This window comes from Haematobia irritans, chromosome 1 (genome assembly GCF_050003625.1).
Source record: "Haematobia irritans isolate KBUSLIRL chromosome 1, ASM5000362v1, whole genome shotgun sequence".
In the NCBI taxonomy this organism is placed as follows: Eukaryota; Metazoa; Arthropoda; class Insecta; order Diptera; family Muscidae; genus Haematobia; species Haematobia irritans.
The window spans coordinates 17,512,087-17,529,573 of NC_134397.1; the positions used below are offsets into that span (position 1 = coordinate 17,512,087).

Below are 17,487 nucleotides of genomic sequence, written 5' to 3' on the forward strand. Positions count from 1 at the left end.
ATCCCGAGATTTGGTTTTGGAGCCTCTTGGAGGAGCAAATTTCATCCGAGTCAGTTGAAATTTGATACATTGTGCTTGTATATGGCCGTTAACAACCATGCCTAACTAGGTCTATATCGGTCTATAGTTATATATAGCCCTCAGATAAATCGATCCCCAATCACACAAAAATTAGTCCATATCAAGTTCATAATTGTATATAGCCCCCATATAAGCGACCCCCATATTTCAATTCTGGCTCCCTATATACCGTGCAATAGTCCATATCGATTCATAATTATTTGTAGACTTACCTACACATACCTGTTTTGTCTAATATATATCACGTATGGACTAACTCACAATTTAGAAAACGATGTTAAGAAGTTTTAAGATACCAGAACCCACGTAATTCGATTGTGGATGACAGTCTTACGCAGAAGTTTCTACGCTATCCATGGTGGAAGGTACATAAAATTTGTAGGGTACATAAGATATATACTTGTTTTTTTTTTGTTTTTTTTTTTTTTTTGTATTAAAATTGTTCAAAAACAATCTCATATAACTAAACAAAAATATTAGATTTTTTGTTTAATTTTCGTAATTAACCTTTGGACCTTTTATAATTTTGGGGTTTCGTTTGGCTTCATGTCATGAACCAATAAAAAAGCTGGTGTTGTCAATTTTCATTATTTTATTATATAAAAAATTGTTTTTTCTCGGATATATCGAAAATGAGACATTCGAAATATTCGTTAAATGGAGAAGATTTATAATTTGCCTTTTGGAATGAAAGACGAGGAGGTATGAGTTCACAATTTATATATTCATTGAGTGTGTTTGTGTGTACATTAGAGACTTCTTACTTACATATTATGAGATCAATGGTGAGCTGGTGAAGGAAATCAGCCTCTATGTTGGGCGGTGATGATGAAAAGAGAGCAAGTCAACTACGTTAATGCACGAAGAAGCCTCGGTTTCAACCCATCATCCTCCCAACAAGAGAGTGATTTGCGTCATTGCCACATTTACGCAATAAAATAATGGGATATTACATGGTTGAAATTCATACAACTTATTACTAAACATAGCTCAATACAATTCAAGAAAATTCAAAACAATTCATTAAAAAATAGGAGAAACCGCTTTAAACACCGTCAGTGTTCATCTTCAGCGAGATATTATATTTTACAAAGTCATAGACTTCCTTCTGATGGCAGACAAGACTAAACATTTTACGCCCATTAACTTTTTTCTCCAAATATCCCTTTTTTATGGAAAAATTATTTTAAAAATTTTTAATGAATAATTTATATTGAAAAAATGGTAAGATTTAATATATTTTCCCTTTTCTTCAGCATTTTAAAGTTAAAATTCGACTAGGTTCTCTTTTCTGGGATTTGCCCCTAAAATATGTGAACAGAGATATCTGTAGATTATTGGAAGTGATCTTTTGTTGGCAACAAAAATTATCTCTCATGCAAGAGAATAATCAGAAAATCCAATTTTTTGCTCAATATATAGTCCCAGAACAAAAAAACAATATTATGTTCCACATACGAAAAAAGCCCTTTTTCCCAAAAAGACCAAGTACAAAACAAGCTTTCCTTCATATATGCTACAATACAAAGATTCAAGATTCAACAGCAAAAAGCACACCCACACCAAAAATGATTGACACTAGGTGGTTAGAATGTAGACAAAAACAAACTCTCTCTCTCACACTCACGCACATACATACACACTCATCAAAGACTCCAGGAGAAAAGGCCCAAGTCAATCATAAAACGAAAGTAAAAGGAGAATAAATAGGCAATGAAACGAAGCACTAGCAAACGAAGTGAGAACAACAAAACGAATGAATGAACGAGCAATTGCTCGATTGACACATACACATTGGGGGGCCCAACTCAAAGCTTTTGAGAGTTTAGTACTTAACGGTATTTCATAGATAACGGACCTACTAGGACCCGAAGACGGTTGGCTGGCTGGCTATTTAAATAAAATAAAAAAAATAGTTAAAACACTGTATCACACACACACCCATACATACATATACAGTTTGGGCCCCTTAATAAAAAAGAAAAACACACGTTGCTCTATCATTATATTTAGATAGATATGTGAGAGCGTGAATGAGTGTGTATATATATGATGGTGAATATAATCATGAAAGTGTGAGAACCCTATGTTATACTAATGGAGAGAGAGAGAGAGAGTGAGAGAAGTGTCAAAGGAAAATAACACTGCTTATTTTGTTAGGGGCATTATTAAAGTGATTTTCTTTTATTTTTGTATGGCCTAGAAAGTGAAATTTAAAGAAAAGAAATAAAAATTCTCAAAAAAGGAAAATGAAAATGAAAAAAAGATTTGAAATTGAAATGAAGATTTACTTTGACCAGAAATCTCCTAAGTGAGTGAGTTTGGTATAACAGAGTGTGTATATATTACAGTTCTGCTTCTATAGCCTTTAACGCTTTTATAGCTGCCGCTAATTTTTTTTTATTTTGAAGGCAAATACTCACATAGACATTTGCAAATTTTTAATGGTCTTATGTACTCACTGTCATAAATATAAAAACACAACAACGAATAAAATAAAATCGAAAGAAAAAAATATCACAAACGAAATAAAATACAAAAAAAAATTAAAAGAAAAATATGAAAAAAAAAACAAAAGCACAACTCTTTAATAACTAACAACATAATGTGAGTGGCTATACAAAAGTTTTCCCCCAAAAGTATCCTGGCAAAGAAAATACAAAGAAGAGCAAATAATTCCCATTAAAAAAAAAAAACGAAACAACAACGAACGAAACGCTAAAACGAAATAAGAAAACAAGTGTGTATTTTGTGCGTGTTATGCTGGGAGTGCATGAGGAGCTCCTTTGACGTAGCCCATATATCCCGACCCCCGCAATACGGTTTACGCTCATCATAAAAAAAAAAACAAGAAACAAAACGACGCCAATCGTCCTCTACTTTTATTTAAACCCCCCGCAAAACAAAAAATTAAACCATCTCTATTTGCCTTTGCTTTGCCTAACCCTCATATATATTCATAATTTATTTATTTGCCTTCGCTCGGTGCTTTCGAAACGAGAAAAAAAACAACAAATGCTAAGCTTAGCAATGCTTAATCATAATTTATTAATAAAATTTCAATTAATTTTTTAAAAAATCAACAAAAAAAACCAAAACCAGTTTACTCAAAAGGGATTTGCGGAAAATTTGTTGAAAGTTGGAAAGAAAAGGATTTTTTACCTTTTTGTCCCCTCTTCTTATGCCCCAATTACCACTTTAACTAAATTATTAATACCCAACATGATATGAAAAATCTCCAAAAAAAAAGGAAATCCTTCCTATTCCCCTAAACTTAAATCAAACAAAAAATATTCCTAACAACCATTTAAGTACATCGACAATAGCTTCATCTAAGCAAAAATAACAACAACAACAAAATACATAAGCGTAAAACTTTATTACGCTTTTAATTTTTTAACTTTAAATTTACATTTAATTTTTAATGTTATCAGAACATTGCCTAACGCCCAAGGCGTTCTCTACTACTCCAGCATCTGCAACAACAACGGCCACATTGACTAATGTTTCAAGCACTTCAATAACAGCCGCCCTTAAACGCAGTTCAAAAGGTAAATTCCAAAGACCATAATGGTTTTTTCTTTCTATGGGAACACATTAGCACACCAATATAACACAGACACACACATAAATACAAGGACCTGATAATGAACACAAATACAAAGGAATTTAATGTGAAGTAATCTACATCTTTGTTTCTGGCCCAATTGGACTTTGATGAAGTAAGGGGCCATGAATACGATTTGCTGAAAGTAAAGGATTTCAAAGTTATTAACGCTGTCATTAAAATATGCCTAACAATTAGGGAGAGCTCTTTCCAGAACCAAAGAAATCGTTGGCATTTAAAATTTTTTTTAAATTTTCACAACATTTTCTATAGAAATAAAATTTTGACAAAATTTTCTACAGAAATATAATTTTGACCAAATTTTCTATAGAAACAAAATTTTGAAAAAATTTTCTACAAAAATAAAATTTTGACAAAACTTTCTACAGAAATAAAATTTTGACAAAATTTTCTATAGAAATAAAATTTTGAAAAATTTGTCTATAGAAATAATTTTTTTTTCTATTGACATAAAATTTTAACATTATTTTATATGGAAATAAAATTTTGACAACATTTTCTATAGAAAGGAACTAAACTTTAAAAAATTTTTCTATAGAAATAAAATTTTGACAAAATTGTCCATGGATATAAAATTTAACATTATTATTTTATATGGAAATAAAATTTTAACAAAATTTTCTATAAAAGTAAAAGTTTGACAAGGGAGCCACCGTGGTGCAATGGTTAGCATGCCCGCCTTGCATACACAAGGTCGTGGGTTCGATTCCTGCTTCGACCGAACACCAAAAAGTTTTGCAGCGGTGGGTTATCCCACCTCAGTAATGCTGATGACATTTCTGAGGGTTTCAAAATTTCTCTATAAGTGGTTTCACTGCAATGTGGAACGCCGTTCGGACTCGGCTATAAAAAGGAGGTCCCTTGTCATTGAGCTTAACATGGAATCGGGCAGCACTCACTAATAAGAGAGAAGTTCACCAATGTGGTATCACAATGGACTGAATAGTCTAAGTGAGCCTGATAAGTCGGGCTGCCACCTATAACCTAACCTAAAAGTTTGACAAAATTTTCTACAGAAATAAAATTTTTACAAAATTTTCTATAGAAATAAAATTTTGACAAACTTTTCTATAGAAATAAAATTTTGACAATTTTTTCTGTAGCAATAAATTTTTGACAAAATTTTCTATAGAAATAAAATGTTGACAAAATTTTCTATAGAAACAATATTTTGACAAAATTTTCTATAGAAAAAAATGGTGACAAAATTTTCTATAGAAATAATACTGTGACAAAATTTTGTCAACATTTTCTATAGGAATAAAATTTTTTATAGAAATAAAATTTTGACAAAATATTCTATAGAAATTACATTTTGATAAAATTTCATATCAAAATGAAATTTTGCCAAAATTTCCTATACCAATGAAATTTTCTATGGAAATAAAATTTTGGCAAATTTTTATAGAACTAAAATTTTAACAAAATTTTCAATAGAAATAAAATTTCGAAAAAAATTTGTATAGAAATAAAATTTTGACAAAATTTTGAATAGAAATGAAATTATGGCAAAATTTCCTATGGAAATAAATTTTTAACAAAATTTTTACAGATTATTGACAAAATTTTGTATAGAAATAAAATTTTGACAATATTTCCAATAGAAAAGAAATTTTGGCAAAATTTCCTATGGAATAAAGTTTTGACAAACTTTTCTATAGAAGTAAAGTTTTGGCAAAATTTTCTATAGAAATAAAATTTTCACAAAATTCTATATAGAAAGAAAATTTTAACAAAATTTTCTGTAGAAATAAAATTATGAAAAATTTCCTATGTAAATATATAATTTTGAGAAAATTCTCTATAGAAATAAAATTTTGACAAAATTTTCTATAGAAATAATATTTTGACAAAATTTTCTATAGAAAAAAATTTTGACAAAATTTTCTATAGAAATAATACTGTGACAAAATTTTGTCAATATTTTCTATAGGAATAAAATTTTGTCAAAATTTTCTATAGGAATAAAATTTTGACAAAATATTATATAGAAATTACATTTTGATAAAATTTCATATCAAAATGAAAATGAAAATTTCCTATACCAATGAAATTTTCTATAGAAATAAAATTTTGGCAAATTTTTATAGAACTAAAATTTTAACAAAATTTTCAATAGAACTAAAATTTCGAAAAAATTTTGTATAGAAATAAAATTTTGACAAAATTTTGAATAGAAATGAAATTATGTCAAAATTTCCTATGGAAATAAATTTTTAACAAAATTTTTACAGATTATTGACAAAATTTTGTATAGAAATAAAATTTTGACAATATTTCCTATAGAAAAGAAATTTTGGCAAAATTTCCTATGGAATAAAGTTTTGACAAAATTTTCTATAGAAGTAAAGTTTTGGCAAAATTTTCTATAGAAATAAAATTTTCACAAAATTCTATATAGAAAGAAAATTTTAACAAAATTTTCTGTAGAAATAAAATAATGAAAAATTTCCTATGTAAATATATAATTTTGAAAATATAGAAAAAATTTGACAAAATTTTCTATAGAAATAATACTCTGACAAAATTTTGTCAACATTTTCTAAAGGAATAAAATTTTGACAAAATTTTCTATAGAAATAAAATTTCATAAATTGACTATAGAAATAAAATTTTGGCAAAATTTTCTAGTGAAATAAAATTATGGCAAAATTACCTATGGAAATAAAATGTTGACAAAATTTTCTATGGAAATAAAATTTTAACAAAATGTTCTATAGAGGTTAAAATTTTGACTATATATTCTATGGAAATAAAATTTTTACAAAATTTTCTATAGGAATAAAAGTTTGACAAAATTTTCTATAGAAAGTTTTGACAAAATTTTCTATGGAAATAATTCTTCGATAAAATTTCCTACAGAAATACAATCTTGACAAAATTTTCCATAGAAATAAAAAATTTGACAACATTTTCTATAAAAAATATACTCTGACAAAACTTAGTCAACATTTTCTATAGGAATAAAATTGTGTCAAAATTTTCTATAGAAATAATATTTTGACAAAATTTTCCTATGGAAATATAATCCTATGGAAATAAAATATTGAGAAAATTTTCTATAGAAATAAAATCTTGACAATTTTTTCTGAAGCAATAAATTTTTGACAAAATTTTCTATCGAAATAAAATTTTGTCAAAATTTTCTATAGAAATAATATTTTGACAAAATTTTCTATAGAAAAAAAAATTTGACAACATTTTCTATAAAAATAATACTCTGACAAAGCTTTGTCAACATTTTCTATAGGAATAAAATTTTGTCAAAATTTTCTATAGGAATAAAATTTTGGCAAAATTTTTTATAGAAATAAAATTTTGACAAAATATTCTATAGAAATTACATTTTGATAAAATTTCATATCAAAATGAAATTTTGCCAAAATTTCCTATACCAATGAAATTTTCTATGGAAATAAAATTTTGGCAAATTTTTATAGAACTAAAATTTTAACAAAATTTTCAATAAAAATAAAATTTCGAAAAAATTTTGTATAGAAATAAAATTTCGACAAAATTTTGAATAGAAATGAAATTATGGCAAAATGTCCTATGGAAATAAATTTTTAACAAAATTTTTACAGATTATTGACAAAATTTTGTATAGAAATAAAATTTTGACAATATTTCCTATAGAAAAGAAATTTTGGCAAAATTTTCTATGGAATAAAGTTTTGACAAAATTTTCTATAGAAGTAAAGTTTTGGCAAAATTTTCTATAGAAATAAAATGTTTACAAAATTTTCTATAGAAATAAAATTTCATTAATTGACTATAGAAATAAAATGTTGGCAAATTTTTCTATAGAAATAAAACTTTTACAAAATTTCCTATAGAAATAAAATTTTGAAAATCTATAGAAATAAAATTATGGCAAAATTTCCTATGGAAATAAAATGTTGACAAAATTTTCTATGAAAATAAAATTTTAACAAAATTTTCTATAGACATAAAATTTTGACTATATTTTCTATGGAAATAAAATTTTTACAAAATTTTATATAGGAATAAAAGTTTGACAAAATTTTCTATGGAAATAAAACTTTGATAAAATTTTCTATAGAAATACAATCTTGACAAAATTTTCTATAGAAAAAAAATTTTATTTATTATTTTGATCTCAGCTTAAAAACCATTGCGTTGACAAAACTACAAGAGTAGCTTAACCAACAGAGGAAAAGAATGTTTGTCAAATTTATTTGGGCAAAGCCCTATAGACTGCAAGATGGTTGGATGGACGCACGTTTCGGAATTATCACATTCCTCATCAGCATCCTCTACGTGTAGCACAACTATCAAGCAATTATCAGAACAAATTCTGGTAGTTCACCAAACCCAAAGTGAACCACACTTGAACCTTCCGAAAAAAGGTTTATGATAGTCGGCTTTAGTCCAAATAAAATTTTGTACAAACACTTCTCTTTTTTTTCCGTTGCCAATTTCAAATCATTGATTTGATACAATTTTGGCAAAATTTCGTATAGAAATAAAAATTTGGCAAAATTTTCTAAAGAAATACAATTTAAAAAAAAATGTTCTATAGAAATAAAATTTTGAAAAAATTTGTTTTAAAATAAAATTTTGACAATATTTCCTATAGAAATTAAATTATACAAAATTTTCTGTAGCAATGATATTTTCACAAAACTTACTATAGAAATAAAATTTTGAGAAAATTTCCTACTGAAATAAAGTTTTGACAAAATTTTCTGCTGAAATAAAATTTTGACAAAATTTTCTATAGAAATAAAATTTTAAGAAAATTTTCTATAGAAATAAAATTTTGGCAAAATTTTCTATAGTAATAAAATTTTAAAAACATTTGCTATAGAAATACAATTTTGACAAAATTTTCTATGAACATAAAATGTTGACAACATTTTCTATAAAAAATAAAATTTTGACAATATTTCCTACAGAAATTAAATTTTTACAATTTTTTTTTTATAAAAATAAAATTTTGACAATATTTCCTATAGAAATTAAATTTTTAAAAAATTTTATATAGAAATGGTATTTTCGCAAAATTTTCTATAGAAATAAAATTTTGAGAAAATATTCTACTGAAATAAAATTTTGGCAAAATTTTCTATAGAAATACAATTTTGACAAAATTTTCTATAGAAATAAAATTTTAAGAAAATTTCCTATAGAAATAAAATTTTGGGAAAATTTTCTATAGTAATAAAATTTTAAAAACATTTTCTATAGAAATACAATTTTGACAAAATTTTCTATGAAAATAAAATGTTGACAAAATTTTCTATTAAAAATAAAATTTTCTATAGAAATAAAATTTTGAAAAAAAATGTTCTATAGAAATGAAATTTTGAAAAAAATTTAGGACATAAAATTTTGACAATATTTCCTATAGAAATTAAATTTTTACAAAATTTTCTATAGAAATGATATTTTCACAAAATTTTCTACAGAAATAAAATGTTGTGAAAATTTTCTACTGAAATAAAATGTTAACAAAATTTTCTATAGAATTAAATTTTAAGAACATTTTCTACAGAAATACAATTTTGACAAAATTTTCTATGAAAATAAAATGTTGACAAAATTTTGTATAAAAATAAAATTTTGGCAAAATTTTCTATTGAAATAAAATTTCTATAGAAATTCTATAGACATAAAATTTTAGCATTATTTTATATGGAAATAAAATTTTGACAAATTCTCTATAGAAATAAAATTCTGACTATATTTTCTATGGAAATAAAATTTTGTCTAAATTTTCTATGGAAGTAAAACTTTAAAAAAAATTCTATAGAAATAATATGTTGACAATTTTTCTATAGAAATAAAATTCTACGAACATTTTCTATAGAAATAAAATTTTTGCAAAATTTTCTATGGTACTAAAATTTAAAAACATTTTCTAAAGAAATACAATTTTGACAAAAGTAAAGTAAAACTTGACAAAATTTTCCATGGAAATAAAATTTTAACATTATTATTTTATATGGAGATAAAACTTTGACAAAATTTCTTATAGAAATAAAATTTTGACAACATTTTCTATAGAAATAAATTTTTTGAAAAAAATTCTATAGAAATAGAAATAAAATTTTTACAAAATTTTCTATGAAAATAAAATGTTGACAAAATTTTCTATAAAAAATACGATTTTGGCAAAATTTTTTATAGAAATAAAATTTTGAAAAAAATGTCTATAGAAACAAAATTTTGAAAAAAAATTATGAAATAAAATTTTTACAATATTTCCTATAGAAATTAAATTTTTTCAAAATTTTCTATAGAAGTGATATTTTCACAAAATTTTCTACAGAAATAAAATGTTGAGAACATTTTCTACTGAAATAAAATTTCGACAAAATTTTCTACTGTAATAAAATTTTGACAGAATTTTCTACTGAAATAAAATTTTAAGAAAATTTTCTATAGAAATAAAATTTTGGCAAAATTTTCTATAGTAATAAAATTTTAAGAAAATTTTCTATAGAAATAAAATTTTGGCAAATATTTCTATAGTAATAAAATTTTAAGATTTAAGATAAAATTTTCTATAGAAATAAAATTTTGGCAAAATTTCTATAGAAATATAATTTTGACAAAATTTTCTATAAAAAATAAAATTTTGGCAAAATTTTCTATAAAGAAAATAAAATTTTGGCAAAATTTTCTATAGAAATTCAATAGACATACAATTTTAGCATTATTTTATATGGAAATAAAATTTTGACAAATTCTCTATAGAAATAAAATTCTGACTATATTTTCTATTGAAATAAAATTTTGTCAAAATTTTCTATGGAAATAAAACTTAAAACAAAACTCTATAGAAATAAAATTTTGACAAAATTTTCCATGGAAATAAAATTTTAACATTATTATTTTATATGGAGATAAAACTTTGACAAAATTTCCTATAGAAATAAAATTTTAACATTATTTTATATGAAAATAAAATTTTGACTAAATTTTCTATAGAAATAAAATTAAAAAAATCTATACAAATAAAATTTTGACAAGATTTTCCATGGAAATAAAATATTAACATTATTATTGTATATGAGGGTAAAACTTTGACAAAATTTCCTACAGAAATAACATTTTGACAAAATTTTCTATAGAAATAAAATTTTTGAAAAAAAATTCTATATAAATAAATGTTTTACAAAATTTTCTATAGAATAAAATTTTGGCAAAATTTTCTATAGTAATGAAATTTTAAGAACATTTTCTATAGAAATACAATTTTGACAAAATTTTCTAAATAAAATATTATAAAAACTCTGATCACAAAATGGTATAAGTTGTCCATAGATTCTTCATGTCTACCCTTATGAATTCTCCATCAAATAATCTACAATTGTGACATTGATATTCCTTTTAATTAATTTTCATGGATAGTTTGGTTAGGGCACCAGTAGTCTACTGGTGGCCAATGGTCATGAATGACCATTGAGGTAGCATTGAATTGCTATTATATTCATTCAACCGAGTCCATACAACATGGCCTACAATGGAAGCGTATACATATTCACACGCTCATACACACCCAGGGTTTTAATTTCATTGGACTTTGGTGTTAGGATATCATGAACATTGTAAATGCCCCAGGTCAGTGTTAAGCAATTATCGGCTGTACATACTATGTATGGGGGTAAATGCATGCAAACTTTAGAAATGAGAGCCAATAGTACTTAAACTACACAAGGAAATGGAATTCCCTTTACTGCCCTGTACTCTTATACCAGCGAGCCTCTATACCAACCTAAAGGCAATTATTGCCTGATGTCCTTTGAATGCAAATTTAAATGCTGGATTTAAGTGGCAACAACATTGGTAATGAATGAATTGACCGGTAAACAAAGCTATACGGAAAAGGACAAACAAATTTTGTAGTCATGGCCTTGTAGGCAAATTAAAAGCATTCACTTTCCGCCAACATTACTGATTTCCCGTATTTTCTTTTTCTTTAACATTCAAAAGACATTGAAATATACAGTGGTGAGCAAGCACCCAACCAAAAGAACCACTGTAGTTTGACTATAAGATAAACTCAAAGTTAATGAATAGCAAATCCATCAATGCCATTAAAACATGGCCGTTTAAGAAAGAATAAAAAAACACAAAATCATTAAGGGGATCTTAATGAAGGCCGCTAGCAATTTAATTGTAATGGTATGAAAAACAAAATTAGCCATATACGAATAAAGTGTCTAATTCAAATGAGAAACTAGAAAATGCTATAAAAGAAAATTGCTCTTGATATATATAGATTGTTTTAAAGTCACGGACATCTATAAACGAAATTATCATCATTTGAAAAATTCTAAAATAACAAAATTTGAGTAGAGAATCATCATCATATTTGAATTTATTTAAATACCAAGATTTTCTTTTATTTTTGCTTTGGTACTTGGTTGCGAATAATTATTATTAATTAATTAATGGTAATCATACGCCCCGTGGTCCCGTGCATTATATATGAGATTTAATAAAATTCTATATCCAGTATAAACTCCTGTTGTTTCGCAAATCTAAATGCAACAAGAAATACCGCACTATACTGCACTGGAAAAAATTAGTTATGTTTGCTAACAGTACCTTATTCACAACAGAAACTTAAGATTTATTAAAAGGGTCTTTTTAAAGCTTGCTTTAAGGAAGCACCTGGTACCTGGTTGCGAATGATTAATATTCATTAATTAATGGTAATCATACACTCAGAGGTTCCTTGCATTCTATATGAGAGTCAAGAGTGCACTATATTCATTAGAAAATCGGGCTTTTTCGAAATTCCAAATTCATCAATATGACCGCTTAAGATCATTTAAGCACTACACTGCACTGGAGAAAATTAGCCATGTTTGATGACAGGACCAGAACGAAGTATTAGAGTTTATATAAATGTCGGGAAAATTATATGTTGCCCGTTACCTGGTTGCGAATGATTATTATTAATTAATTAATAGTATGTATACGCTCGGAGGTTCCTCGCATTATATATGAGAATATTCTATATTCACTGGGAGCCACCGTGGTGCAATGGTTAACATATCATGCCCGCCTTGCATACACAAGTCGTGGATTCGATTCCTGCTTCCACCGAACACCAAAAAAAGTTTTTCAGCGGTGGATTATTCCACCTCAGTAATGCTGGTGACATGTCTGAGGGTTTCACTGCAATGTAGAACGCCGTTCGGACTCGGCCATAAAAAGGAGGTCCCTTGTCATTGAGTTTAACATGGAATCGGGCAGCACTCAGTGATAAGAGTGAAATTCACCAATCTGATATCACAATGGACTGAATAGTCTAAGTGAGCCTGATTCATCGGGCTGCCACCTAACCTAACCTATATCCAAAGAGCTATCACTTCAATGCACAAATTGAAAAAGTAGCCATATTTGAATAAACTGTCTTGTTGAAATGAGAAAAATCGGTAAAAAATTCTTGTATAGGTTGTTTTAAAGTCAAATTACATTTTTAAACTGAGAGATTCTGAGCATATGGTGGATAAAGTTTCAGAGTTTATTTAAATGTCAAGAAAATTATATTTTTTAGGTACCTGGTTGCGAATGATTATTTTTAATTAATTAATAATATGTATACGCTCGGAGGTTCCTTGCATTATATATGAGAACATTCTATATTCACTATAAAATCGGGCTTTTTCGAAATTCGAAATGCATCAATATGACCGTTTAAGAGTATTTAAGTACTACAATGCACTGCAAAAAATTAGCCATGTTTGATGACAGTACCAGAACGAAGTATTAGAGTTTATTTAAATGTCGAGAAAATTATATGTTGCCCGTTACCTGGTTGCGAATGATTATTATAAATTAAGTACATACTCCCAGATGTTCACTCACAATGTAAACGCAATACGCCATGACATCGGAAACACAAGATGTGGCTTTTGCTTATGATCAAAACTTCTTTCATAAATTTCTTCATTTAACTTCACTACCTACTTGCACTTTCTTAAACGTTTATTAAAAGTAAAAAAATTAAACATCCTGCAACACAACACAAACCTCTACTTCTTAGAATAACTTAAAGCTCTGATGTCTTGAGATCTACAGCTCGCTTGAACTTAAATTATTTATGACAAAGAAAGATTCCTAGAAGAGTTTACAATGCGTAATTAATGTTCGAACGTCATTGTGAAACAAGTAGCCACGAATAGCAACAGTACACAAAAGCACATTTATCACGAGAATAAACAAACAAAACCCAACAACAATAACAGCAATAACAAAATCCATAACAAAAAAAAACAATAACAGCAACATCAGCGTCATAGTGAACAACGGTAGTTACAGTAATTAACGTAATTAACTAAATTACACTAATAAAACATATTTACACAAGACACATACACACACATATATATACACGCAAGCATTTGTAAACAATCAAAGAGTGTTCGTAAGCATGTACACTCGATGTAAACCATGAAAACAAAGGATATACAACCTCTACATTGCCTCACTTTCAAGTGCAATTCGTAGACTCTTCAGTTACACCACTCTCACTCTCTCTCATGGGATGTCTGATGGCCAACAATGCAATGCCAATCGTATGCCAAAAACCCCTTTTACTTTTGTAGCCTTTCACCTGAAAAACTGCACTCTCCTATTAAGTCTCTTCCCTCTTTCTCTCTCTTTCTTTCCCACTTGCCTAGTCATTTGCAATTACACATAAGTACGTCACAAATACAAAGCACCTGTATTTAACCCTCGAGTCAGATAGATAATGTGTAGCTCGTAGCAAAAGACATGATAAATCAAATTGACATCATAATGCAGTATGTGAGAGATATTCCATGGTGTGGATTCTTTTCATAACACAAAATTTGTTAACAACCTCGGAGATAATAATAATGCGGAGATAATTCTTAAGGTGTTCTCCGAGAAATAAGATAGCACTCTAGTATGGATGTAATATCAGAGATCATTTCTTCATTTTAGTGAAGGAGAAAGAAATATATTAAAATAATTTAAATTTAATATAAAATTTAACGTAAATAAATTAAAAAAATAATTGAAATATTAATAAAAACAAGTATATACGGCCGTAAGTTCGGCCAGGCCGAAGCTTATGTACCCTCCATCATGGATTGCGTAGAAACTTCTTCTAAACACTGCCACCCACAATCGAATTACTTAAGTTGCGGTAACGCTTGCCGATGGCAAGGTATCTTAAAACCTCCTAACACCATCTTCTAAATTGTATGTAAGTCCATACGTGGTATATATTAAATCAAAAAAGATCGATCCAATACGTATATAATTCAGTTTGACAAAGTAGACATAAAATTTTGACAAAATTTTCTACAGAAATAAAATTTTAACAAAATTTTCTATAGAAATAACATTTTCACAAAATTTTCTATAGAAATAAAAATGTTAACAAAATTTTCTATAGAAAGAAAATTTTGAAAAACATGTCTACAGAAATAAAATTTTAACAAAATTTTCTATAGAAATAAACTTTTGACAAAATTTTCTATAGAAATAAAATCTTGGTAGATAATTTTTGGCGAGTGGCAACCATGATTATGAACCGAATAAAATTTGAGCAAAATTTTCTATAGAAATAAAATTTTGACAATGATGAAAATTTTATTATGAACCGAATAAAATTTTAACAAAATTTTCTCTAGAAACAAAATTTTGACAAAATTTTCTATAGAAATAAAATTTTGGTAGATTATTTTTGGCTCTAGTGGCAACCATGATTATGAACCGATATGGACCAATTTTTGTGTGATTGGACCAATTTTGGTATGGTTGTTAGCGACCATATACTAACACCACGTTCCTAATTTGAACCGGATCGGATGAATTTTGCTCCTCCAAGAGGCTCCGGAGGTCAAATCTGGAGAACGTTTTATATGGGGGCTATATATAATTATGGACCGATGTGGACTAATTTTTGCACGGGTGCTAGAGACCATATACCAATACCATATACCAAATTTCAGCCGGATCGGATGCAATTTGCTTCTCTTTGAGGCTTCGCAAGCCAAATCTGGAGATCGGTTTATATGGGGGCTATGTATAATTATGGACCGATGTGGACCAATTTTTGCACGATTGTTAGAGACCATATACCAACACCATGTACCAAATTTCAGCCGGATCGGATGAAATATGCTTCTCTTAGAGGCTCCACAAACCAAATCTGAGGATCGGTTTATATGGGGGCTATATATAATTATGGACCGATGTGGACCAATTTTTGCATGGTTGTTAGAGACCATATACCAATATCATGTACCAAATTTCAGCCGGATCGGATGAAATATGCTTCTGTTAGAGGCTCCACAAGCCAAATCTGAGGGTCCCTTTATATGGGGGCTATACGTAAAAGTGGACCGATATGGCCCATTTTCAATACCATCCGACCTACATCGATAACAACTACTTGTGCCAAGTTTCAAGTCGATAGCTTGTTTCGATCGGAAGTTAGCGTGATTTCAACAGACGGACGGACGGACGGACGGACGGACGGACATGCTTAGATCGACTCAGAATTTCACCACGACCCAGAATATATATACTTTATGGGGTCTTAGAGCAATATTTCGATGTGTTACAAACGGAATGACAAAGTTAATATACCCCCATCCTATGATGGAGGGTATAAAAACATACAAACAAATTGAATGTAAAACAAGAGATAAATATTTTATTAGAATTTCAATTAAAATTAACAAAATAGTTCTTATTTGCTTATTTTTATCTTCTTATTTATCTAGAAATAAAATTAAACAAATACTAAAAAAAATAATTTGATGTAATTTAAATCTTTTTGTTAAGTGTTACGTTAATTTAAATACAATTTAAATTTATATTAAAATTAAATTAAATAGAATAGAATAAAACAAATGCAAGTAAAAACTAAAATTTATTTAATAAGAAACACAAGAAAATGTAAATTAAAAAATGAAATAAATCAAAAAATGCAATTAATAGTAAAATTGTTTTTTTTTAATTGTTTATTAAAATAAAAATTAAAATGAGATGAAAAACACGTAAAAAACTATTTTAAAATGTCTGCATTCAAATGAACTTCCAAGGCACAACTTCTGAAGTAATTCAAACAAACAAAAACACCAAAATTAAAACTAAAATTAATTATTTAAATATATAAAATAAATTTAAATTAAAGAAATGATATAAGAAAATAAAAATATAATCAAAACAAATAAAACTGAATTAAACTAAAAAGAAAATGAATTATAATTAAATTGTAATTGTATATAACACAATTGTAATTATATAAAGTAAATTTAAAGTAAAACTAAAATGAAATTAACAAAATAAAAAAACTAAATTAAAATTAAAAAACAAAAATAAACAAATATATTAAGTTAAAATTAAAAATTAAACTAAAATTAATTGTTTAATTTTTAATTTAAATAAAATTTACATAAAAATAAAACCATAATTAAATTTATAAAATTAATTAAATTAAGTTTTAATTTGAAATAGAAAATTAAATAAAAAATTAAATTTAAAGAAATTATTACGTAAGTAAAAAATTTTTAATTAAAAATAAAACTATAATATTAAGATTATTTAATAAGAAATATATAAATTTCAATTGATATTAAAAAATTTAAATAATCAAAAATAAAAGTAAAAGTATAACTTAAATTACTATTAAATAATTTATGTTAGTTTTATTTTTTATTATAATTTAATTTAAATAATATTTAAATTTAAAAATAAAAAAATTAAACCTCAATTAAATTAATAAGAAGCAATTTGAAATAGAAAATTAAAAAAAA

General features: G+C 26.5%; 1 protein-coding gene across 1 annotated transcript in view; it reads left to right on the plus strand.

Moving 5' to 3' along the window:
• Positions 1-1,941: 1,941 nt before the first annotated feature.
• fid (class I SAM-dependent methyltransferase fire dancer) overlaps positions 1,942-17,487 on the plus strand; it is a 118,810-nt gene continuing 103,264 nt past the window's right edge. Inside the window, exon 1 of the mRNA XM_075289479.1 lies at positions 1,942-3,632. Within this exon, the coding sequence (XP_075145594.1) occupies positions 3,506-3,632 (127 nt within the window). The 5' untranslated portion in view covers positions 1,942-3,505. The remainder of the gene's footprint in view (positions 3,633-17,487) is intronic.